The sequence below is a fragment of the Haliaeetus albicilla genome, chromosome 8, assembly GCF_947461875.1.
Source record: "Haliaeetus albicilla chromosome 8, bHalAlb1.1, whole genome shotgun sequence".
In the NCBI taxonomy this organism is placed as follows: Eukaryota; Metazoa; Chordata; class Aves; order Accipitriformes; family Accipitridae; genus Haliaeetus; species Haliaeetus albicilla.
The window spans coordinates 38,661,753-38,687,931 of NC_091490.1; the positions used below are offsets into that span (position 1 = coordinate 38,661,753).

A 26,179-nucleotide genomic window follows, 5' to 3' on the forward strand; every position below is an offset into this window, starting at 1 on the left:
CCGGGGTGGGAGCAAAGCCCAGCACTAGCTTAACAATTGCTTAAAAGTAATTCCTGCCCCGGCCAAAAGGTGAGGCCATTGAGGATGATTTGTTCAGGGAAAGGTGCTGCCCTGAGATGTGTTGCGAAGGCAGCCCCGCAGGGCGCTCAGCCCAGCCAGGTCCAGCAACCTCCCGTCCCCAGCCAGGAGCGCAGGCGCACGCGGGAGGTGAGAGCATCTGCTCAGGTAAAGGGACCCGATCAGGGACCTTGCCAAAAGGGATGACAAGGAAAAGAGGGAGATGATGAATGAAGCGTACAGAGACACAGACCTGGCCAACAAATGATAGCGGAGATAAGTGTAATAAACCAACCTCATCACTCATAATATCGCTGGGCTATGACAAATCTGCAGGCATCACTTCAGAAAGGGGCCAGCCCGGCTTTTGCGACTGTAAGGATGCAAAGCCGGGGATCCCAGATACTGGGGGGTGTCAGTGGAAGTATGTGAACAGCTAAAGGCACGTGCGGTGGAAGGGAATCAGGGAGGACAAGGTGGGGGACAGACAGAAAGGGGTGTAAAAGGGACCAGTTGCGGGTAAAACGGAGCCAGTCAGTGCGCTTGGCTGGCTGGCGAGTCGGAGTCCCCAGGTCCAGGCAGGGGTATCAGGCAGGCGGAAGGTCCACGCTGGTGTCTGGGAGGCCCCCGAATGTGGGGTGCCTGTGGGCTGAGTGTGTGAGTGCTGCGTGTTTGCGGCAAGCATCAAGCTGGACCAGCTGGCGAGCTGAGGACCCGTGGGGAAGGCGAGAGGGCCGGGGTCTGGGCAAGGTGCTGGGCAGACAGAGGGGCCGTGCTTCTGCTTGAGGGATCTGCAAATGTGCACGTAAACGCAGAGAGTGTCGCGTGTGTGCCTGCACTAGTGACCTCCTGCCTCTGCCAGCCCCGGGGACGTGGCTGCCTGTGCTGGTGGGTAATGTGGGTCCTGCAGGTGGGTGCTGTTCGACCGGCTCTGTGTGTGTGTGTGTCTGGGATAACTTCGTCACTGGTCGACCCTGAGACAGGAGGTTCAGCAGCAGCTGCTTGCGTATACTGGATGCGAGCAGCAGCCCCCACCGTGCCATGCCCGTGCCACCATGCGACGGTGGTCCCTGACTGAGTAGTCCCTGCTGAGCCAGTCTGTCCCCAGCCGTGCCTTCCCAGGCCCCTGTCCCAGCGCCAGGCAGCAGAGCCACCTGGCAGCAGGTGCCCTCACACTCTGCTTTGCTTTGTGCTCGACCGGTGGCTTTCAGAGTGATCTGACAAAGCAGAGTGGGTGCCGCCTCCCAAGTTCCCTAAGAGCAGGGGTGAGGCCATCACCCCTGGGCACATGAAAAGCTGCCTAGAGAACAAAGAGGTGGGATGCAAAGCCCAGCACCTGCTGTCCCCCATTTACCAGTTGAGCAATCGAGGCAACACGTGCCCTGCAAACATCTCCACCCTGAAACCCATTGGCAGCGTGACAAGTCTGGGCAAGCAGTGCCTGTAAGGAGCCAGACCTCTTCCCTCATCACAATACGCAGCCTGGACACCCAGAGCGCGGCCACTGGTCTGTAGCTGGTGTCCCCAAATGACATCCCACTGGGCTGGAGATGCACATGGTGCCACTGACCTAGAAGGGCTTTAAGCTACAGGAAAACAGAGCCTTTTCCAGCGGTGCAGCAGGCTCTTATCACCTACCTGCAGCTGGCCAAAGGGAGGGGAGACGCGACAGATCCCGTGATACAAACAGGACAGAGGCACTGCAGGAACGTTGAGAGGGAACTCCCAAATTCAAGTGTTAGATGAGGTCACACGCCCGCCAGCAGCTTCAGGGCACGGGAGACTGTTGCCAAGAGGAGGGAAGGTGGCAGCTCCAGTGGTGTGATCCCCCCCAGTGAGGTGAAGGTGCTGGACTCCCAGCTGTGCTCTCCAGACCACTCCAGCCCCTCTGGACCTTGATCTGTGCACTCGAACAAGCTGGAAATGCTTTTCAAGCCCCCTCCAGCCATGAGCTGCTGAGGAGATCAGGGGAGTGGAGAGCAGTCTGAAGACCTTCAGACCCATCCAAAACCTCCTTTCCTGGAGCCAGCCTGCAGGTGAGTGCTGGCTGTCTAAAAAGTGCCTGAATGCTGTGACTTCTCCATCATTCCTTCTGCTTCTTTGTCATCTTTAGGCAGTCTCTGAATCTTGTAATTTCCACTTTCAACAGGGAATCCTGCCTCCCCACCTGTTGATTTTCTGCAGATGTGCTGGAATCCAGGATGGAGAGAGAAGAGAGTGAGACCCTGGCCAATGAGGTGGAAGAGATGAGTGGAAGAGGTGGGTTTTCAGCAGGGAAAAGGAGGGGGAACTGTCCTCTGTTGAGGAGAAAAAATGCATCCTGCTTCTGCTGTGGAAGAGCTATTTAGGGTCAAAGCACCCGGGGCTTGTCCCAGCCTGGGCTTGTCATGGGGTTGAGACTTGGTGGCTGCAACACCCCCAGCTGAATTCCTCGTGCTTATCTGTAGACCACACCACCAACACCAGAGACACCTGAGCTGCCATCCTTGGCTCCCTCCATTGCCCACAGAAAGAAACAGGAATCTGGGGCCATGGGTCATTGGTCCTGGGGTATCATCTACAGCGGTCTGCACTGGTTTGTGCCCAGACGTGCCTGTTTTGTTCTGGCAGCACTAGAGACACCCAAGCTCAGGTGCAGGTGTCTGCACAGCAGATGTGCACCCATCCACTCAGGTGCATCCTCCTCCAGGAAACTGAAGTCTCCTTGGCCAGGGATCGCATGGAAGCTCCTGGATGAGGAGCAGGGGCAGGATCAGGGCGGCTCTGAGTCTGGGGCAGTCCAGCAAGAGGGGGTTTCCCACCCCACCCTGGACATCTCTGGGCAGGGGAAAGGAAATTGCCCTCTCCCTTCTCTTGCTGGGGTGGATGCAGCCCCGATGCACCCCTGGGGCTGCCTGTCCTGAGCAGCTTCTCCTCCTCTGTCCCCAGCCGACGTGACCCTGGACCCAGACACCGCCAACCCCTTCCTCATCCTGGCTGGCGACCAGCGAGGCGTGGGACGGGGGGATGAGTGGTCTTCGCTGCCCGACAACCCCGAGCGGTTCGACACGGAGCCGTGTGTGCTGGGCAGCCAGGGCTTCACTGCAGGGAGGCACTGCTGGGAGGTGGAGGTGGCCAAGGCAGGGGACTGGTGGGCTGTGGGGGTGGCCCAGGAGTCTGTCAGGAGGAAAGGGGTCCTCAGTTTTACCCCCCAGGAGGGGATCTGGGCCGTGGGGCAGTGGTTTGGACAATACCATGCTTTCACTGATCCTGACTGGACCCCCCTGCACCTTGCCTGTCTCCCCAGGGCCATCCAGGTCTGCCTGGACTTCACAGACAGGCAGGTGGCATTTGCTGATGCTGAAAACAAAGCCCCAATCTTTGCTTTCTGCCTGGCTTCATGTCCTGGGGAGAGGCTATGCCCATGGCTCTGGGTGGGGATGGACTCGTGGCTCAAGCTGTGTCCTTGACGCGGAGGGAGCGTGGGTAGCAGGAGGGGAGACTGGAAAGGCAAACACCATCGTCTTGGGGCTTGGTGCTGGGAACTGGGAGGGTCCTGCGTCCTGCCAGCCTCTCCTCACATGGTTCCTCTGGCCACCAAGTGGGAGGACTGTCAGGTCTTGGAGATGGACACCGCCAAAGAGGCTCCTTCATCCCCACCACCTCACAATGGTGTGTGGGGGTCCCCAATCCCAGGGACCTTGTTTTGTCCTCTCCTGCTAACTCCTGCTCTTAGCAGAAGAAAAGGTGAACATAGGCAAAGGGGAACATTGCCTGGGTCCAGTCTAGATTTCTTCTCCAGCCATATTGCTGGCTAGACCCTACTCAGTTGTCACCTTTGTGGTGACAGCTGGGCACAGGCAGCAGCACTGGTCTCCTCCAGTAGCTGGAAAGAGTCGCAGCACTGGGTCAGGCACAGATATCCTGCCCTGGCACTAGGGGATGGGCTCACCAACCTCTCTGGCACGGTATGGGGACAGGTGACATCCCATCACACCTGGGCTCTGCACATCTGTGAGACCAGCAATCCAGCAAAGCAACCCAGGGGACCATCCAAGGAGCTAATCCCAAAAGCAGGGGCAACTCATGCTCTTGGCAGAGCACAGAAGAGGGGCAAATCCTGGTGGGAATAGACGAGGTCTCCAAATGGCTGCCTACATCTTGGTACCAGCACGTCCTCAGCTGCTGGTGCCAAAGCTGACATCGTGCCCACGCAGGAGGAGGGAGAGCTTGCCTTGCTGGGGCTGTGGCTCTGCATTTTCATGAGCACACTGGGAGAAAGGCAAGATCCCACAGCTGAAGCACAAAGGCAGCTGGGTACGGGTCTGTGAAGAGCTGGAATCAAACCCAGCAGGTCACCATGGGCTTCTGGGCACAGGGCAAAGAGAAGGGGTGGGCTTCAGCCTTAAGCAAGTTATCACAGTTGCTTTTTCACAACTCTCCTTTTCCAGAGGTTGTATTAAACATCCTAAGCAGAATTTGTGTTTGTAGCATCGTTTTTCTTCATGATTCTTTGAATCCTTCCCCTTCCACTCCAGCCCCCAATCTCCCTTTCACAGGTCAGGTTTTTCAACAGGAGATAGAGCCAACGTGTTTAAAGCCCTTCTTATCTGTCAGCAAGGTCTTGTGGGATGGGATTTAGTTTCACATTTGTTTGACCAGCATTTGAACTTTGGTTATTTATATAACTTTGGTTATTCGTATTTTTCGCTTCTACCATGCAATACCACAAGTCCTGGCAGTTCTACAAATCAGCAAGACTCAAACCAGCAATTCCTACAGACTCTTCCTAAACTTCAGCAAATTCTTAGTATTAATTCTTTGGCTGAAGAAGATGTAAACCTCTAAAGTTTTCCACTCCTTTTGCTGGAGTTTTGCCCTCTCACACCTTGAGTCTTACAAGCCACAGCATTTCTATCCCTCCTTTAACTCAGCCTCCTGTTAGTGCCAGTTGCTAGAGGCCACTTTCCAGCTGAATCTATACTCTCCAGAAAGTTCATTCTAATTTTATTTTATTTATTGTTTTTTACACACAGCATCAACAAGAAGAGACAGCAGGTCTCATTGGCTAGGTAACTACTCAGTCCCGATGCTCTAACTGCAATTAAATTTCTATTATAAGTGATGGCCCTGGTGCCCCCAGTCACCCTGTCCTTTCAGAGCAAACTTGCATCACAACAAAGTGCAGAAGCTGTGAGCCAAAGGCACTATGCCCTAGTCTCTATGCCTTAGTGTCACTACACATCAGTCAGTGGAGAAGCCAACCAGGCTTGCGATCAGAGACCTTAGAAGTGACATGTCCTTGACTGTTTCCCCAGGGATAGACCTTCCTGGTAGAGTCATACTGGTTCATCAGCCTCTGGAAAAATGAAACATGAACATCAGTGGGGCATCCCTGGTATTTGAGGTATCCAGCTTTGTTCTGGAGCGGAAATCTTTGCATCCCCACAGCAGCAGTGATTTAAGGGAGAAAGCAGCACATACCTGCTCAAAACGTCACCAGCGTCGTAGACGGGAGAGACAAGCAGCTCAGTGCTACTTATCCTGCACACACATTCCTCACGTTCCCCTTACACAGTGAATGGACACAGCAGCAAGGTAGAGATTAATAAGTAAGATAATCAAGGTAAGATTAGCCTGTTGCATGTTTCTGATTTGCTGGTGCCTTGTGCTGTTTGCCAAGACACCTGCAGGGACTTGTGTCCTGATTGCTGGCACTCCTTCTCCTTGATCAGGCCATCCAGATAAATAACCTTCTTGGAGGATTTAGCAGCATTTTCTTTCAATCTTGTTTCAATCTGCTTCTCCAGCTCTCCCAACCCAGCCAGCAGCAGGCACTCTTGTTCCTCCATGTACTGTCGCAGCTGCTTAAATTCAGACCCGATCTTCTGCCTTTCCACCTTCACTTTTTCTTTTACAAGCAGAAACAATTCTCTCAAGGGAGGGCGGGACCACAGAAAGGGACAGGCAGCAATTAAAAGCATCCACGGCTTTTACTTTCTGGGGTGGAGCATGACTGTGATTCCCAGGGTGCTTATCATGCACCAACAGCTGGACACAACAATTCACTCGCCCAACAACAAAGGCCAAGAATCGACTTTTCTTCACCCTCCCTAAATGAAGTTCTTCCCAGTAGCACTGTGCACCTACCAGACAGTCCTGACAGATCCATCGCTCCTTCCTTTCCCGTTTCTCCAGTTCTCCTTTCTCTCTCCTGAGGCTCTCCAGCTGTGACTGTATTTCCTCCTGGAAGGAGGGACACCCTTTTGGAGCTCCCCACCGCCCACATGTATGCTTTGTGTCCATAAAATAGTCCGTTCCCTGGGTTGGACGTAAGCAGCCTCTGGCACAGGGTCAGCCTCTGGAGCTGTGAGTCCGGGATGCTCGCAGGGCTTGGTAGGGCTGTGAAAAGTGGTGAGGGAACATGCAGGGGAAGGGGACTGCGGAGAAACCAAGGAGGAATAGGCAGCAAGGGGTATAAAAGGCACTGGTCCTGGGTAAAACGGAGCTGGTCAGTGCGCTTGTCTGACCCAGCCCTGCACCTGATCACTGCAGTCTGTCCTACCTTCTCATTAAATCCTTTCTCAGCTATCAGTGTGATCTCACTCTGTATCCCGTGGGTGTGAGTGCTGCAAGGACTAAGTGCCAGCTACTGGAGGGACCAGTGCCAGTGGATTTGGTGGCAGCTACTGCAATCAGATGGGGTGTGCAGGCACCCGGGGGCTGTGGTCTCAGGTCCTGGAGTCAGTGGGGTCTCAGAGCAGCTCCTACAGCAGGCGGGGGTCCTGAACACCAGCCACTGTGTCTGGAAGGGTGCGTGTCCCCAAAAGCAGCTACTGGGTGGGACCGGTGTGAGTGATGTGAGTGAGGAGCTCAGCACTGGCAGCTGGAGTGGAACCACAACCCAGGTACCTGGAGAGAATCCCTGTGAAGTCAGATGCCAAAAATCAAAATAATATTAAAGCCTGATTACAACCACTATCAGCACCCTGGTCTGGCAGGCAGCAACATGCCAAGGGACACTGGAGAGGCCACAAGGGCAGGAAATTATCATACATCATGTATGTAACCTGCACAACACAATACAGAGGACAGACTCCCATTACCCTTAGGAAAACTTGATAAATGTTATGTCAAGGCATGGGCAGCAACAGGAAGACAGCGGTTAAAAAACAAACAAACAAAAAGCATAGAGGGTGTAGCTACAGCTTTGACTCCTTGCAGAGAGTGTGGTCTTTTGCAAACCACAGACTAGAAAGCTTTCAGACAGGTATATAAAAACATTGCATTAGCAAAGAATGCCTTAGAAAGCTGTGAGCAGATAAAAAGCTATGCAGCACAGGGACTGCACACAGAGTAACCCCCAGCCCTCGCACGTCATGACAAAGTGCCTCGGTAAAAGAGGTAATTAAAGTGGAGAAGGCAGCCTTCCCTCACCAACATGAAGCAACGGTCAAGAAAGGTGCATGGACGTGTCCCAGCAGCCTCCCCTTGTCCCCCCTTGGGCTGGCCCAGCCACTCCAGCCTCTCCGTGGTGTTGCCCAGCGGCCAACTGGGCCAGAGCGTGCGGCCAGGGAAGGTCTCCCGGCGCTGGGGACAGGAGGGAATGGTGGCCCGGGCCCAGCTCAGGGCGATGCAGCCCTGGCACAAGTTCTGCCTGCAGTCTAGCATCACCGGAGCGCAGGAAAAATCCAGGCAAATGGAGCAAGTCGCCTCCTCCCGGAGCTCCTCGGCTGCCGCCATGGCCGGGCACAGCAGGGATGCTGGGCAGAGGTGCTCGGGGTGTTTTGCTTTTGGGAACAGAGCAAGCATGGCTGCTGGGATGAGACCCCGGTGGCTGTGGGACCCACAGGCAGCTGCAGGTCCCCCCGGTGGCTCTGGGACACCTCCAGCTGCGGGACCTCGGGTGGCACAGCACAGCCAGAGGAAGACAGACCCCCAACTCTCCTTCCATCCCGCCCTTATTTAAATTAAAGGGGGGGTCTGGTGTTTAGATCTGGATGACTTTAACCCAGAAGGAGCCCTGCTGTCCTTAGCAGGATTTTCCTCCAACGGTCACCCAGCTAACACTCTCCAAACCCCCCTTCCACAGACCAGCTTCCCTTTTTCCTGTTCCTCCTACCTCTGCATTGCCCACAGTAGTTTGGTTTTTCCCCTCCTTGCCTTTTCCTCCTTTGTAGGTCATGCAGTTGCAAAGACAAAGTTTCTTTCATTTTTCTGTTGCTTCATTATGTACTTCATGATGTTGCACGCTTGCAAGCCAGAGGGATAGGACTCTCCACCACGATACTTGCAGCTCATTTCAGATCAGCTGCATCTTTCAGCAACATTTCCCCTCGTGCTCCCAGCCCAGATTAACCCCAGGATTACTGCTTTTGGGTGTGCTGTTCCACTCCCCCATTCCCCCATTTATTTTGAGCTCAGGCAGCTGGTTGAATGCCTTTAAGTATCACCAGTGCTGAGACCATTTGCATGAATTAGCATGCATGTCATTGATAGCCATTTTTGTAGGGATTTAAAGATATTTAAACAGATTTCCTTGCCTCTTTCATCTGCTCCTTCCCCTGCCATGCAGATGCATGGGCCACTTGTCTACATGCGCTGGTCTCCCAGCAGACCAGGTGGGTGAGTGAATTAATGAGCCCAAAGCCCTTCACTGAAAGTGTTTGTCACCTCTCCATTAAAGGCAGGCCAGGTGCATGAGCAAAACTCTCCCAGCGTCACCCCCAGCCAATATTTTCTGTGTCAGACATTGAGTTCTTTGTATTAATCCATAATGGTGTGGAGGCCAGAGCCCTGTTGTGTCCCTGGACAACCACAAAGGAGCAAAACTCTGCCGAGATGCTGCAGGAGGTGGCACAGGCTCCCTCAGTGAGGGACTTCGCTGCCGGGCCCTCTTGAACCCATCGTGGCCAGTGCCTCCTTGCTTCTGTGAGTCCCCTCTGGTCCCGCTCCCCAGCTGGGTTGGCAGTGCCGGGATGTGATCCCCTCAGTCCTCACTGCTGGGGGGAGTGCGGCCCTGCTGCCTTTCCTTGGGGACGAGTGCTTGGCCCTTGGAGGTGACCTGGCTCCAGATGCCACACTCGCCACTCAAGCGTGGCTACCGTGAGGAGATGGGGAGCCGACGCCAGGCTGCCGTGGCAGAACGGAGCTGCTGAGGCGTCGCATCCAGCAGGGCCGTGCGGGTTCCAGACGTTCTGCCATCCGACCCTCTGATGAGGGACTTCACCTGCTTGGTTTGAAGCGGCATCAGAAACGAAGATGCCCAGCTGGAACTGAAGGTGACAGGTTCGTAGTCTGTGTCTGCCTAGTTTAGGAGAGAAAGCTCTTAAAAATGAAGTAGCGACACATCAGATGGCAGGGGCCGCTCCTGACAGTGAAGCTGCTTGCGACTTTTAGGAAGGGGAGTCTGTTTGCTGCCAGCCATGACACCTCTGCTTATTTGGTTTGGGTTTTTTATCCAAGAGGGTCCAGGGCAGAAACACCCCAGAAATAAGCAGACTTGGGCATTTCTATTTCCGTAAGATTATATGGAGGTGGTAGGTAACATTGCAGCTGGAGATTGTGCCCTATTTCAAGGGGGGGGGGGTTCCCTCTCACCTGTTGTCCTTCTCTCTTTAAGAAACTGAGAAGCACATGTGGTCCTGAAATATAAAGACTATCTCTTAGTTTGATACTGGCTTGGAATAAGATGGAAAAACTTGTTCTTCTCATTTAGCCTGTGCAAAATAATTGCAATTCCTCATTGCTGGGGTTTCTGGAATCTGAGAGTAAGTCTCAGATGTTGAAAACATGCATAGCTTAGCCCAGTTTTTCTTTTAATGCCATTCTAGCCATGGGGTCTGGTCCTCACATCTCTGTAGAGAAGAGCCAAGGAGGCCTCCAAGTTGTGTGCCGACCAGCTGGCTGGTACCCGGAGCCCCAGGTCCTGTGGAGAGATCCCAGCCATGAGCACATACCTGCAGAGTCCCCAAACCAATCCTGAAATGTGAGGGGCCTCTCTGAAGCACAGAGCACCCTCCTTGTCATGGGAAACACCCCAGAGGACTTGTCCTGTGTGGTGAGGAACACCTACCTCAACCAAGAAGAGGAAACTGCTTTCTGAAAGCCAGCTTAGTCACCCTGACACAGGCAGGGTGAGACAGGAGGAAAGCTGGGTTTCTCAACAGATTGGTGCCCTGGATCCTCTTCACTGGAATTTTGTGTTTTGGAGGGTGAGAAAAGGTTTAATGGGTTCTTTTTTGCTGTGCCCACCCCCCCCCAAAAAAATCAATTCTTTGGCAGCTGAGTTGCACAATTACAACATTTTGGTGAGAAACACAACAATTTCATGTAGTATTGCACCGTGAAGACTTGTGGGAGTTTAAATTCAGTTCTCTCCTTGTGCAAGAGATATCTCCACATTCTGGTGCTGCTGCGGGTAGGAAGCCTTCAGGAACGCAGAAGTCCTTGAAAAGCCTCTAAGGAGCATGTTTCAGGGAAACAAGCTGAGCCAGGAGTTTTTGTCCCATAGCCAGGGCCTGCGTGGACAGCACATCACGGCTGTGACCAAGCGAAGGCATGGGGCCAGCAGTCAATGCGCTGCCTCATCGGCCGGTGGCTGGACACGGAGGGCAGCGGGTAACTCACGAAGCCCACGGTCCCGTCAGCACCAAGGTGGGGTCTGTCCTGGCAGCAAAGGTAGAGCAGGGTGTTGATCAGACCTACGTGAGCCTCCCTGTTGCCGGTAGAAAAGGCTGCGGCGACAGGCAGCGGAGGCACCTCAATAATGAGGTTTTTTTCTCAACACTGGTCTGTGTCAGAGATGCTTCAAACAAATCCTGCTCAGATCCAGTATGTTCTTCTGAGCAGCCGTGAATGAAAGCGGTCCCTGTTAAAACGTATCTCCTTTTCTAATGGCGAGCCCTCTTTCTCTGGGTTTTCTGTTTCTTTTACACTGTTCTGGCTGCTGCTGCTGCTTTTTCTTCTCATCCTGGGCAGATTGCTGTGTTGCAGCACAGTTTTATTTTAAAGGACTGGGGTGAGCCTTCTCTGTAGGAACATAGCATTCTCTTTTAAAGCTTTTTTTTTTTTTTAATATAAACAAGCCCAGAGCCCTCTTGATTTACCAGCTTGTCCAGGAAACATGGGTCTCATCCAAGGTCTTGCCCAAGGCTAAGGCCTTGTCCAGGGCCTTGGAAACACGTTCCAACATTGTTTTTGCAGTGTCTTGAATGGCACTTTTAACATGCAGCTTAACAATTTCCATCCCCCCCGCCTCTTCAAAAGCAGCGCAGCCTTTCTAACCAGGCTCTGCAGTACAGGTCCAATGCCCACCCCATGGCCAGGGGCTAAGGGCAGGGCTGGGACCACAGGAGGTGTTGAGGCTCCTCATCACACCATGGAAAAGGGACCGATGGGTACCTGGGTCTCTGCCCCGAGGTGCCAGATCCAGCCCTGGGCAGGCATCCTGCTCCACACCACATTGCAGCCCCTACCACGATGCTGGCCCCGACGGCTCTCCACACCAGCTGTGCAGTGTGTCCCAGGAGCGTGGATCAGCCCCTCCAGCCACCGGCAGCTCTCGCACGCTGCAGCCTCAGACACAGCACCCGGAGGCATTGCCACAGCTCACTATCAAGGAGGTAGCCTGGCCTCTTCAGGCCCTCCCATCTCCAGTAACAACACAACAGCCCAAGTTTGTCTCACTTTTATTTACATAATTGCACAGCCCGTTTCCCCATGACACTGGAACGTGGCGGGTCAGAGACACTGATTTCCCACATCCATGAGCTGAACATCTCCTCTGGGAAGGAGGAGAAAACTCAAAGAGTTGCTATTGGGTTTTGCAGGGGCACATGCGACAACTCCAATTATTGGCAACTACGATAAAGACAACGAAGCTGAGAGTGAAGCCATGGCTGCGCAGCAGCACAGGGCCGGGCCCCAGTTGCCCCCAGCCAGGGACTTCTGGCTTTCACAGTTGCATATTTGGATCAACAGTGGGTTTCCTAACCAAAACACTGGCTCCATTAAGTCCTTACTAGGGGAACGTGGTGCGGGAGTGCACATCCTTCGTTACCTGCCAGAACTAGACACGGTGCAAGACCAAGCTCCTAGGAGGCAGCCAGGGCTGGGAAGGTTAAACCAAATCCCCAAATTTTTCTTCACTGGGAATGTCCTGGTGATACAAGGTTTGTTGGGGAAGGGCTGAAGAAAGGCGTACCCAGGACAAGGCACAGAGCAGTGGTGCAGCACTCACTGCCAAGGGAAGGGGTGTGTGGAGGGAGGCAGCGCCTGCATGGGAGCTCCACTGCACAAGCTGATTTGAAGCAGGATGCTGCTGTGCAGGGACCGTAACTGCAGCTAGGCTGAAGAGGCCTCTCTGCACTACAAGCCTCCAGGAGCACCTGGGGACAAGTCATCCCTGCACAACAGGGAAAAGGGAAGGTGCCCATGGGTACGTGGCAGAAGGGAAGAGACAAGCAGGGAAGCTGGCAGGAAGGGAGCAGAGGAGCACAGCCTGGCTATGTAGAAGATATTCACCCCGTGATCAAACGAGACCCTCATGCTCAGAACAGAGACCAGCTTGGACCAGCCCACAGGGGCTCACAGCTGGGCAGAGACAGGCTGCTGCAAGATGTGCTGGGATATCATCGAGTTGCGTGAGAAATCCGAGACAGGAGATGGAGGAGAAGAGCAAACGCAAACCAGGCCACAGGGCTGGAGCAATCCTATTGGGAGAGATAGGACACTGGCCCCTGCTGCTCATGCCACCAGCTACTTCCAGCCTAGGGTCAAGGAACAGGGAACACATAAGGAAAAGCATCCTGCTTTGCAGCTAGAGAGAAGGAAGAATGGCACGCGGTGCTTTGAATTCAAGAAATTGCAGGTCTCGATCTAGCGGGGCACTGGACTGATCCACTTGGGTTCAGCAAAGAAGTGGAGGGACATAGTGTGTGATACCACCACCCACTGCAAGGACTCAGGCAACCTGGAGCCTGCCTCCTCCCTGCTATCTACCCTCACCATTGCAGGAGTGAGAGCCAAGGGTCACGCCAAGCAGCCACACACACCGCTGGAGCACCCAGCAGGGCAGCACCAACACCAGCATCCTTATGGCCTGCCCCACTCATGGGGCTCAAGAAAGCACAGCCCCAAGCACAGGCATCATCTGGCAGGGTGGGGAGGCAGTAGAGAGGCAAGGACTAAAGCCAAACTCAGGGAGACCCTTGGCAGATTGGGCACTCCAAGACAGAGGAGCTCATTAGCTGGGTGTGCTGGAAAAGCAGGTGGATGAAGGAAGAGGAGGAATGTTGGCCCCGCAGGATAAGGGACTCGGAGCCTGTTCTCTGTGAACCAGCGAACTTGGGGTGTTTCACTAGAGGTGATATAACAGGCACGCAGCACTTTCAGATGAACCAAATCACAGCAGCTCCGCCAGCTGCTGCCCAGGAATGTGCAAATAAAGCACACAGAGAACAGCCGAGACCACCTATGTCCTGCCCAGCAGCTGCAGAGCACGGCCTGTCCCATAAGGTATGTGTGTAACTGATACTACAAGAGGTCCAGCCTCAAGATGGTGAAAGGACATCAGCAAACAGAGACTCCAACTCTCACCTTTTGGGGTCAGGAAAGCTCCTTTCTGAATCTTTTAAAAGCAAAAGGCAATGGTGGGTTTAGCTAGTACGAGCCATCACTTCCCGCCCTCAGATCCTCCATCTACCTTTGCCAGACATACCAAGAGCTGAGTGCATCTGAGTCCTGGGGATGAGCCAGGATCTGCAAGGAAAGCATTTTGTGAGATCACGTCTGCCCAGGAAAAGATTTTCTCATTTTGAAACTTATTTTGAAATTCTCAAAATTACAGTACTTTACAATACAAAATGTCTCCATTCAGTATCACATCATTTTACTCCTTCTGGGATTATAATAATTATTAAAAACACACAACTTTCTAGAAAGGACAGAAACACCACGAAAGAGACCAAAGAGTAATGGGAAAGGCTGCTGCAGTATTATCAAAAACCAATTTAGTGCAAAGGAGAAGGGGACTTTCAAGAACGGTCGATGAAAAGTGTTCTTTATATGCTCATTTGGAGAAAAGGCATAGATTTAACCTCTGAATGAGATCAGGCTGCCAGCTTCTATACTGAAGCTTAGAACATCAACACAAAAGGACTGAAACACAATATGCATGGCCATTAAAAAATAATATTATATATAGATATATATATAGAGAGAGAGGGAGATATTTTCCACATATGGTATTTAGTTATAGGAAAGTGTCCCTGCAGACAGGCGTATTCTGCCATCTGGCTCTTTTGGGCCATTTCACATGACAGACATTGATTATCTGTCTGTTTGCCATAGTATAAAGTACATGCTGACTGCAAAGTCCCTTCAGGTGGGACAATTGTTTTCTAGTGCCTCCACAGTTGCCATGTTTCCTGCGCATGAGGGGACACCCAACCTTCTTTGCTTCTGCCAGCCGCGAAGGGCTGCCCTCACCCCAGCAGCCATGTGGCGCAGCGGCCAAGGGACGGCTCAGACAGTGGTTTCATCCGCGGTCTTCTTCATGAGCTTGGCGGAGAGGAGGGAGTGGGGCACAGGGTGAGGGCTCCGTGAGGCTGGGATCATCAAGCGGACTTTCTGGTTGGTCCTTCGCCACTCCGAGTACAGCTGGCAGTGGTAGCGGAACGAAACCTGGTGGGCAATAATGCATTGGTCTGGTTACCAAACCCCCGTCACAAGTGCCGAAGACCGTAGAGGGCCAAGTGAGATGCAGCCACCCATCCACCATCTGCATGCTTTCTGCATATTCCTTCTCAAGCCACCAGCACCCCCCGGACAAGGGAGACAGCACTGATCCTGAAATGGTTTGGGGCACTCCACGTCTCAAGCCTTTGACGAGGAATCAATTAATTTCTGGTAACACCAGGCTGAGCATGGCACAGCCAAAGGGGCTTTCTGGGCAGCACCAGGACAGAGGGACAGAGTTGGCTCAGCTGGGTTTGGGTACCAGGCCAGTGAGATGTGGCAGGGAGGAATCACAACTTGCCCTTTCACTCTAGCCACGGGCTGAAGTGAGTGCCTTGGCTGGGCAGAACGAGGGGTTCTCAACAGGACCAGCCTCAAATGGCTGAATCCAACCAGCCTCCTCCCATCTCACAGATCCTGGTGGATCTTCTCTGCCCTTTGAAAAAGCCTTCTTTCCTTGGTCTGCAACAACAGGACATAGGTTGGACTAATTTTTTCTGACAACACTGTAGCCTGGGAGACTTGTCCACCCGGAGGAAGACAGGAGAGGATGCAAAGGCTGGAGGGGACCTAAGCAGAGGCATGAGCTGGCCCTGCAGTTTCAGAGCAGACCTGGAAAGGGGAGCTTCAAGCTGTGCTTCCCCAGCAGGCTGGACTCCTTGCTGTGTTCTTTTGCAATCATGAACACAGCTACAGATTTTCTCACAGCTCTTGCTGATTCCTTAGCTTTGAAATTAAACTCTTCTAGAATTTCTTGAGGAAGGAGTAAAACCAGCATATATTTCCTTCCTATTTATTTTGCTAGAAATTGTGAGTAAGAAAATTAAATAATGAATCCAGTCAGTGACTCATCAAAACCAAGCTTTCATACTTTGTACAAGTACAGGAAACATTTAGCTGGCAAGCAGGAAGTACCAAGAAGCGTATCTGACAAGGAAAAGTCAGTATTCCTATCACTTTTGGATAGGTCTCAGACATCTGCTATGAGAACTGTGCCATGGCATTGAGATAATTAGCTCATTGATCTGTGCACTCCCCTTTTTCCTGTTCTAGAGGGACAACTGTGGGAATAAGGTTGTTTGCTGATAAAAAAGAAGCAAATGCATCTCACAGTCTTCAGATACAGCATATGAATGGGGAGGTAATGGTGCAAACCTCAAGGAAAGCTCCACAGGAAGGAGCTGCAACCTTGGCCATGGCTTCTCTCGCAATCCTCACACTGATTACAGCCATCACCACCCACCCATGTAACAGCCCTTTGTGCTGCACAGCCCATGGCTGCACGGAATTGCAGTTGAATACGGTAAATGTGAATAAAGGGGCTTCACTTAATGCCCTTCTCTGTTCAAGGAAATGTGAAGCACAGCAGAACTGGAGCCACTTTAGTCAGGACTCGTTATTTCACAAAAAACCCCCCATTCTTCCATTTCCTCCAGATTTCCAGCTCCTTCAGACCAGTCCTGGGACAGAGAAGATGGAAGCACTTCCTCTTAAGGTTTCCAATTTTAGCTTGGCTTTCTCCAGAAATCAACCTTATGCAGCACATACATGCAGCAGTGGAGACTTTCCTCAAGAGCTGCTGGTGCACTGCAATTGCTGCATATTTTGACAGAAACACAGATCAGGCACTCCTGCACCCACCCAGAGCAAAGGCTGCAGCACCAGCTCACCCTCCACTGGCACCTGCATCTGTGTGGGAGAGTTGCAAAGAATGTCCTAACCCCAGAGAAAGCTGTTACTCTGAGAGATCAAAGCATGAGATGGCAGGGAAATGAGCTGTGGCATTTCCACTGCCTGCAGAACTGCCAGCTTTTTGGGGTCCCACTATTTCTCCTCCAGTAACTGCACTTCTTCCCTTCCCAAAATGGTGCCTCCCAGCAAGCAGCTGGAAAAGGGTATCGACAGGGCATGAGCACACACAAACAGGGCTTTGAATAGGAGAGCTGAAATGAAGATCCAAACCCAGAAACCCACCCAGCAACACAACACAAAAGAACTGAATGGGAAACAGCGGGATGGGAAACTGAATGGGAAGTCCCCGGCCTGGGAGCCCCTGGAGAGAGCGGGGCCTGGGGAGCCCCAAGGGCTCAGGGAACAGCAGGGCAGGGAGCTGCCCCCCAGTCCAGCTGCTCCTCTGGGCTCTCAGCTGGGAGCACTCACAGATGTGCTAACATAGCAAATTCACATTTGCTTTCCTGCTCTTCGGGACTCACCCCAAGCTGCAAGCTCCCAGCTGCCTAATTCAGCATGTCCAAAAAGATGCAAAGTGGGGCATCTGCAGGAAGCTTTTTCCCAGCACAGATCAGTTCAACACCCAGACAGGGTCAAGTGCAGGTTCCCAGTAATCCCCAGGGCCTCCAACCCAGCAGCACAGCTGTAAAGGCACAGCAGTGGGTCAGGACAGGCTGGCTACCCAGTCTTGGCTCAGGGCTCGAGTCCAAAAGCCCAGCATGCGAGAGAAGTCAGAGGTCTCCCCAGGGCCGCAGTGTTCCTTGCGCACATCCTTCTGTGCTGCTGACATCTTAAAAATACTGTGTAGGACTTTGTTTAGTTGTGGGCCACAGAGACTGCCAATGGCCAGTCTGCACCTCCTTCAGGCATGGCCAACCTGTGCTGGGCAGCACAAAGCATGGAGGGACACGAGGGCAGATTATTTAGGGGTCAAATATTTTCCAGATTTTATTTTTCCCCTAAACCATCTGGGTATGAAGTTTGTGTTTCTTCCCAAAAATAGGAACACGCACAACACCTGGAACACTGCCTGCCACCAGCACCAGACCTTCCCACCCAACTCCAGCCACACTTGGGCATGTCTGCGCCCAGGTACATGATACCCCAGGGAACACAGCTCCCATGTCAGTCTGGAGAGTAGATGATCAGGATGTGGTTTCTCATTCTCAGCAACAACTTTAGCAGCTCCCATTAGAAGATAATTAAATGGATGTTCAAGAGAAAGAGCCCTAGGTTTTCGCACAAGGGGAGTAAGAAACGGCTGGCTGCACTGATGCCGTGCAAGCCAGTACTTCGATCCCCCTTTTGAACAGAAACAAGGGCCTGGGCAGCAGACACTTACCAGCGTCCAAAGGACGTAGATTGTGAAAAGTGCTATAGTTAGTGCTATGAGTCCAATGGCCTCCAGTCGGCTGTTGAACTGCAAATGATCCTGGGCTCCGCGCAGACACAACCAGCCAGAGATTGCCGCCAGGGGAGTAATGAACAGGAAACACACCATGTCACAGAAAAGGGTCCTCTTCTCATTGCGGGGACCAGGATCCTTCAGCCACTGCCAGAAGGAAGGGAAAAAGGGCATTAGTCAGCAGCACACAGAGCACACAGCATGCTAGCAAAACAGGACTGCTATGCCGGGAAGCTCTCACATGCTCTCTGCAGTCTATACGTACCTGGTGCATATACTTAACTCACATAAACCTTCACAAAAATAGAGCTAGAGAGTATCAAGTATATTTTCAACAACCAAAAAGGGAAAGGGAAGAGACAGCTGAAGAATATGTGCAGGGCAAGGCAGTAGTAAATACAGGAGCTGCCTGGGCTCTTCGCTGGAGTAGCAAGAAGCAGGCAGCAGCTAGCAGCCAGAGGAAGGCCGGTTCAGTAAAGCCTGGCTTAGTAAAGGTCTGACAGGTCTTGGATTGAGCTTCAACAGAAACATATCTGCAACTGGTGTAGAGGCTATGGGAAACTGGGGCATTAGGGTCTGTGGCCAGGCCAAGCCATAAGGGCAACTGTCCCAAATCAGGCCTCTGGTTCCTTTTGGAGAATCGTGGCATTTTAGAGTTTCGCTCCTGATTTAAATCAAATCTGAAACACCCAGGTCCACCTGAGAGACTGTGCAAGACAGCTCTGGAGAAGGAATGCTCTCAAGGGTATGGGCACTGTCCTTGGCGCTTGAGCAAGCTGTGGCAATCCAGGGCCATCAGTGGGAAATGCAAACATCCATGCACCCAGTATTTTCACTGAGATGATGACAGAGAGGAAGAAAGCATATCACTTCAGCAACTAGGAAACCAAGACTGGTGGGGGGAAAAAAAAAAAAAAAAAAGAAAGAAGAGCAAAAAGAAAGTGAGTAACTAGCAGGAAGTTTTGCACCTGAGTGGACAAAGCATGACAGCAGCCAAGGGGCCATGCTGTTGGGCTGGCCCTGGCAGAGGAAGGTAACACAAACCCATTTTCTTTTACAGAACAACCTGCGCCCAAATCCGCATCTTTCTCACAGAGAAAACCTTTGACCGTTTCTAAAGAGAAAGCAGCACAGCTGTCAGGTGAAGAGAGACACAGAACTCGGCTGGCTGGAGGAAGATCCCCCATCGCTCTCTCCCAGATCTCAGTGGATCACAAGTGACCATGAAGGGATGAGGCCTGATCATACAGAGACAGCTGCTGAAAACTCCACCTTCATGACCACAAAATCCCAAAGACCTTTCCACTGCTGGTGGCCAGCCACTGGCCACCACGTTACACACAGAAGAGATCTACCAGGACCAGGACAGAGCCAATTCTAGTGTAGTCCTTCCCATTTTCAGGCTTGCTTTCTTGCCTCCCAGGCAGTAAGTGATCTGTCACAGTGGAGGTTACTGCACTTTGCTCTGTGTTACCAAGAGGCTTTGCAAGCACTTCCATCTTGCAGCTCTCAAAAATTAGCAGGTTACAGAATGAACGCAGCTGTGTTGCAGGCAGATTTCCTTCAACAGGCAATCTCTAAATGTTCACTACTTTCAGGAGTCCCAACTTGCTTCCAGTGTGGGTTCATTTTAGATACTTTGACAACAGCAATTGTTCTACTTTTCCTGGGATTATGCTATTTTCAGCCTTTCCTTTCCTTTTTTAGAACAGCAAGCAGCTGTGGTTCCTACCAATACCCAGAGTTGTTACACCACATTTTTACTAGTGGTTCTGTACGCTGGGCTGCTGGATCCTTCCTCCTTTCCTGCACAAGGATGACTGGTCTCATTTAGGACTTTTTTTTCCTCAAAAAAAAAAAAAAAAAAAAAAAAATTGGAGAACATGATTGAAAAGGCACTGTCAGAGCAGGGAAGGGAATATCCCCAAGGCAGCCAGGGCCAGGCAGGCATGTCCTACTGCCAGACTTGGAATAGGGTGCCCACTTTTGAACAGGCAGCATGAAAAGGGACCCGTCTGAGAACTACGCACACAAATCTCCTTCCCTACAGGGGAAACCACAGTTTAAATAGCAATACAGAAGGGGTGGTGGCAGGTATGCAAGAACTTAACGAGACTACATGGGTCAAAACAGAGCACTGGTAGGTAGCTTGAGGACATGGCTGGCCAGAAAGACAAGCAGAAAGTGCTGGCCCAGAAGGGGAACATGGAAGGGTGCACACATATTAGTGCAGATTTAACTACAGAGAGTGTCTAATGTGAGGGATGTACAGCGAGACACAGCAGAGGGGTGAGGACAGGGTGAGAAGCACAGACAACTTTTGTTGAAATGGGAAAGAGAAAGGGGAGGTGGCAAATCTGGGCAAGGAACAGCAACGTGGTCAGAGCCACAGCAGCAGCATGGTCTGCAGTTACCTGTGATGGGACACCGAGCTGGCCAAGAACGGAGAAGAGGATGCTGCAGCAACAGATAAGAGCCTGGCCAGGAATTTTGGGTGGGAGGACTGATAAGCAAGATATTTTAGAGAAGTGACTTGAAGCGTCTGAAAGACCCAAGCAGAGCAAGAACAACTGAAGCTAGAGAGCAAGCTGGGAGCTGAAGAGCACAAGACAGATCTGGGGACAGAGCAACAGTCCTGCAATAACAGAGGGCAAGTTAGAAGCATTTTAAAGCCATTCTGAGCACGACTTGATGGCCAGACAGTCAGAAGGAAATTTCAGAGCAGCCACAACTGTGGTTTGGCCAGGAGAAGCTAGGAGAAGGGAGGCAGACGTGCAAGTCACCCCTTGTGTGGCTCTGCAGAGGAGATTAGTGGTGATGAGCTGTGTGGGGAAGATAAGGACCACACACGCAGTCCTGAGCAACCGTAAGAGGAAGCGAGGGTGGATGGCAGCTCATCTACACAGTAAAGCTGCTCCTACAAACAGTGCATTGGAAGCCCCATCATTCGAATCCCTTGCCATGTGCCTAGCTTTCTCCACTCCAACCAGCACAGTGCTGCCTCAGGTAAATGCTGAATTACCCCGGCTGGACCAACAACCCTCTAGCAGAAATCCCAGAGCACCCCATCCCCTGTAAGAGGACATCTTGGGTCACTTTTGACCCTCATACAATAAGAATCTCTGGGACTGAAGACAGATAGGTATTTTACTGCATCTTACTCTATTTATATTACTTGTGACCTTTGAAACTCCTTCTTCCTCCCTAAGATGGGAGCCAAACATGTAAAGGCAGGAAGCAAATTAATTTCCCTTTGAAGCAGTTGATTTAGTTTGCCAATAGGCACTGACACAGTAAAAAAAAGAATACAATAAGCCACCCTAAGGGCGCAGTGTTTCTGGCACAGCAGCACATCACTGCATATACGGGACTTAAAATAAACCTTGCAAACAATCCAAAAAGTGGTCAGTCAGATTAAACAATTTTTGTAGGGAAAACTATCAAGTAAACATGGGAAAGCAACAAAAGCACAACTTGGTCTTCTTCCAGGCCAAGTCCAAAACCAATTGCTTCCATGCTGCAGTCACATGTGAGACTAAAGGGAAAAAGGTAGAACTGGCTGCTTGCTGCCCACTTTGGCTATGAGTTGGGTCTCAGACCACCCTACTGGAAACAACCTCCCTCTGCTTGTGCAACAAGAAGTTATTCCAGGTACAATCATATTTCTTTGTCCTCCAGCATGATCCTGAGGCTTTCCCAGATGTTCTTTCTACTGGGATCAGCAGGGTTGTGGAAGGGAGCTCATTTCTTGGACCCACGGCAGGCCTATGGGATGATGAGTATCTGATCTTTGGATGTTGTAGTGCCCATAAAACTAGGGTGAGCCCAGGTGACAGAAGGCAGGAGGAAGGCATGCAGAAAAAGGCACCAGGACATCATCAGCTCCCCTAGAAGCCAAGAACAGAGCTCAAAGTACAACAGAGCAGTCTCCCAGACAGTCCATGCGAGCACCTGCTACTCCGCATGTCTCAGAGTTGGGCTGCATTCTGCCACTTGGGACCAAGGGGAATTGACTGATGAGGGATCGTCCCAGCAATGCTCAGCACCTTACAGTCTTTCTGGGGCATTATAAATGGGTGTTTTAGAATAAGCTTTCATTGACTTTTACAGCTCGCTCATCTTGTGTGGCAAAATGTACATAGCTGTGAGCTATTAGCCCCTTTCATAAAACACATTGCATGCAGCATTCTCGTGCCAGCTGATGGCAGTCCCATGCTAAGCAGGATCAGCACAGTACAGAACCAGCAGTCTCCAGCCAGCACATGCTCGGGTCTCTCCCAGCTGGACCACCCACTCTCGTGAGCACCATTCAGGACCAGCATGACCTGCCAATCTCACCAGCTGACCCTGCCACAAAGCTCCCCATGTGCTTCACAGCTACAGTATGATGCAAGCCACAGCAGCAACAGGACTATCAGCTGTGTTACAAAACATCCTGTGTCCTTTCTGTCCACCAAAGTTAGCATGTGGCTGCTCAGACGCCTGTTGATTTTCCTTTCACTGCTGACCTGGTGCCTGGCTACGTAAGCCAGAAAGGAAAACATGACCTTGATTCACAGCAGCACGATTAGCCCTGTCCCTGCCCTGAGAAACACGTTGAGTCAAAAAACACAGCTTCAGAAGAGGGACCATCACACCTCTTCTCTGGGCACCCACCAAAACCTCCTTGCAGGCCACTGAGCTCCACGGGCAGCCCCAGCAGGATGGTCCTGTTTCCTTTACCAAGGTGGGGAGGGATGTTTTCTGATGGGGTACCCAGACTTCAGGAAGCCAAAACCCAGAAACACGCCTAGCCCTGCAAGCAGAGCAGTTCAGAGCAAAGTGGTCCCTCCTCATCCTCCTTTCCCCATGGCACAACTGGCTGCCCTCAATGCTCCACAAACCTCAACAAGCTGAATCTCTCCTTGAACAGGCATGAGAGCCTTTCCAATGCACTCAGCCTGGCTCCAGCCACCACAAAGAACAGGGCACTGGGCTGACCCAAGGAAAACAAGAGCTGCAGGAGCACCAGAAATGGTGGACAGGAGAAGAACTGACCCAAGCAGTGCTGCAGGTCACCAGGACACTTTCCTACACACCAGCAGGTGTTTCTGTGGCTGGTGTCACCACGGGAAATGCCGTGCCACAACATGCACAAATATGACATCATGGCATTGCCAGCAGCTGCACCTCAGAGAAACCCCACTGGTAGCAGGTCCTCTAGATCCTCAGGGTACAGACAGGGCTGGACAAAGTGGTGAAGATGGACGTGTAAGAAAGGGACTAGCGCTGATAAGTGCCAAGAGAGCAGGGATGAAGTGTTTCTAGTTTTGTCCCCAAAGAGGCCATTCCAGCTTTGCAGAGCAGTGCCAGGGACTGCACAGAAAAATACCAAGAGGATCTAGGGTGGGATCCGAGAAGAGCATCTCCAGACAGCAAATGCAAGTAAAGAGAGAAAGGAAAAGATGAGAGAGGAATGGGACTCAGCAGGAGCCAAAAGTGATTAGTTTTTCACTAGATACAGGAGTCTAACATAGGCCTGCACTGAGAAAGGAGGGAGACAAGCTGAGGAAGGGGGTAGAGGAGCACAGATGAGACAGAGAACGGTGCAGTGAGTTCAGCAGAAGAGTTCAAGGAAAGCACAGAAAAAAGTCTGTCTGCAACAAAGATAATGCTGGAGGAAGGGTGGGGGAGAGTTTACATCACATCTCAGTTCTCTGAACTGGAAGGGGGCCAGTGATCGCTGCACTGGGTGCTGCACCCAGAGGCAAAATTTCTTTTCCTAGTAACATAAGCAGAATTAATAAGAATACCACTATTACTCCCTGCAAACCTCACTTTGCTTGTACCGCAGACATCCTAGCAGCACCTCCCACAGCTACAGAGGTATGAGAGACTAGTGAGATGGAGCAGAAAGACAGTACATGGCAGACCTACGGGAGGTGTCCCATACTCCAGTGTGACCCAAACAGCCAAACAAACCTCTGAGAATTTCAAACATGCTTTGTTGCAGGCGACAGTTGTGTTTGGAAGCCGCACTTCCCTTATGAGACCAAAAAAAAAAAAAAAGAAAAAATCCACTGACCTATATAAAATATCCAGCTTAAGTGAACAATAAGCATTAGCAGTCAGTGAAAAATAAGCATCTTTTAATCAAAACTGCATAATAAAACACAAAGAGAAACAGTAGGAACAAAAAACTGGCAGTCTCTCCTGTACTGCATAATACCCTTGGAAGGAGCTGTTTTGCAGAGGCACAGGCACACACAGATATTACTAAAGCTGCCTTTTCTAAATAAAGCATGTTAACACACATATTGAAGGAAAGCACCAGCACTGAAGACATGGAAGCAGAATCTTCTTGGGGCTCCATCATGAGACCTGCTTGCAAGGACAGAAATATGGGAACAAAGGGTGTGGCTAAACTGTTCCAGTGGTGGCTGATTCACCAGAGAAATCTTTTTTGGAATTAGTGAGCTGTCTCAAATGAGTTTTGCTTTAGCAAAGGTATTAAATGCTTAGAGAAGCATTATGAACAAGTCATGCATAACACTCATTAGCTTTTACCACCAGGAGACATTGGCTTTCCACAGCCTGGTAATTTTAGCAAAGCCAGAGCCTTGGCCGCAGCACCAGAAATTCATGCCCACTCTCAGATCTAAGGCCGGTAACCCCTAGGTTCCTCTCCCCAGGATTTACATGATGTGTGGACAAAAATACATCCTTCCTCTTTAACATGGACTGACATTTTGCTGGGATTAAACAGCTGCTGCTCAGCCGTCTGCCCGAGCTGCCAGCCCGGGACATTTCCACACAGAGACTTCGGCTGTTCAGCACAGACCCGTGGCACTGATTGCCCAACACCAGGATTGCGCCAGGACGAGTAGGCAGCGTGGGCCAAAGGAGATGGGAAACCAAAGCTGACTCGCAGCATGGGCAGATGGCCTGAAACAGGAGTCTCTGGAAGCCGGAGGTGTTGTTTTTCTTAAGCCCATTTAGAAACACTCAGAGGGGACAAAATTAACAATAGGTTAAAGTTAAAACCCTTTACAAGAGGTCAATGAAATGAAAAATGAGAGGGTCAGTGCCACAGCAAAATACACAAAACAAGGCAGCCGTGGAAAGGAAATACTTTTGCTGGTAACCTGGGAAAGCAGAGAGGGCAAATGGGCAGGAGTGTGCTCAGGTACACAAAACACGGACCGACCCATGCTCCCACCTCACTTTGTGGGCAGTGGGCTGCAGGCAGGGAGAAGACCAGGAGCTGTGCAGAAGGACCACACTTCCTTATGGCTGTAGAAACAAAGCCACAGCATCACCCTTGATAATGCTTTCTAGAAATACACAATACATCCAATACAGTACCAAATATCTCAATCCATGCAGCTCTGCCTGAAATCCTAGAGGACAAAGCATCTTCAGTGAGGAGAGCACTTTGTAAGAGAAAATAGGTTTGTGATGGATTTAGCTTCAGACCAAAGAAAGAAATTTACATGGAAGGGAGAACACTAAGCGGGGGGGTGGATATTTAGACTCATACAACGAGCTGTCTGTAACAGCACTCACCTTGGTTCTGCTAGAGTCAGAAAAAGGCAGGCACCTTCAGACAAGCTAACCCATCCTAACTTAGGTTTCTAAGGAGGCAGGAATTAATTGATCACAAGAGGCATTTCCTTCTCTCCATAGTCTATAGGGCTCTAAAGAACAAGGTTTGGCTGAGGCTAATCTGAGGTGTAAAAATTTAGGGCAAATAAACCCAACTCTGCCTAGAGAACTGTGTGACCATCCATGGCCTGGGAGTAAGAGCTGTCTAGACTGAAGCAATGCTTCATTTGCAAAGGAGCTTGTTCTTCTACAATGCTCTGACAACGAAGATACTGATGTTTCCTCAAGATGAATCCTAGGCAGTAACTGTGCATTCTCTGTGCTTTACATTGTTGGAAAAAAGAAGAAACTACCTGTTCCAGGAAAGCTGTATGCACTGCAACTTTTGGTTTGAACATTTCATCTAAATACCTGGAAAACTTCAGCAGTAGGTAACACAAACATATTTTGCACTTTTTGACTACGCCAGCCATGCTGGCTAGAGTCTCATGGATTCGGATCACTTCCCCGTAAACATATGGATGCCCATTAAACTAACATTGATGTAGGAAAGTCAAGTACCAGAAAACCATCCCTCTCCAAGGCTTGGCCACCTCGTTCTCTGCTGGGGACATGCTCCTCACTTGAGAGCCCCACTCCACAACCCTTTTGCACTGGAGACCATTTCAGAGAGCCAAACAGAAG

General features: G+C 51.2%; 2 protein-coding genes across 4 annotated transcripts in view; one reads left to right on the plus strand and one right to left on the minus strand.

Moving 5' to 3' along the window:
- The first annotated feature begins 69 nt into the window (after nt 1-69).
- LOC104321662 (E3 ubiquitin-protein ligase TRIM7) lies at nt 70-4,514 on the plus strand. Of its 2 annotated transcripts, none has more exons than XM_009924458.2 (3): nt 70-2,093; nt 2,207-2,316; nt 2,986-4,514. In XM_009924458.2, exons 2-3 carry the CDS (start codon nt 2,259-2,261, stop codon nt 3,504-3,506), a joined length of 579 nt encoding a protein of 192 aa, XP_009922760.1. In that variant the 5' UTR covers nt 70-2,093; nt 2,207-2,258; the 3' UTR covers nt 3,507-4,514. The 2 variants fall into 2 exon arrangements, with proteins under 2 accessions (XP_009922760.1, XP_069646095.1); XM_069789994.1 differs by having other exon boundaries at nt 2,242-2,316.
- Nucleotides 4,515-11,713: 7,199 nt separating this feature from the next.
- The window catches only part of MARCHF2 (membrane associated ring-CH-type finger 2), a 37,565-nt gene continuing 23,099 nt past the window's right edge, over nt 11,714-26,179 (minus strand). For both annotated transcript variants that reach the window (XM_069789995.1, XM_069789996.1), the window contains 2 exons: nt 17,849-18,058; nt 11,714-14,721 (listed from right to left, as the gene is read on the minus strand). In XM_069789995.1, the coding sequence (XP_069646096.1) occupies nt 14,563-14,721; nt 17,849-18,058 (369 nt within the window). In that variant the 3' untranslated portion in view covers nt 11,714-14,562. The remainder of the gene's footprint in view (nt 14,722-17,848; nt 18,059-26,179) is intronic.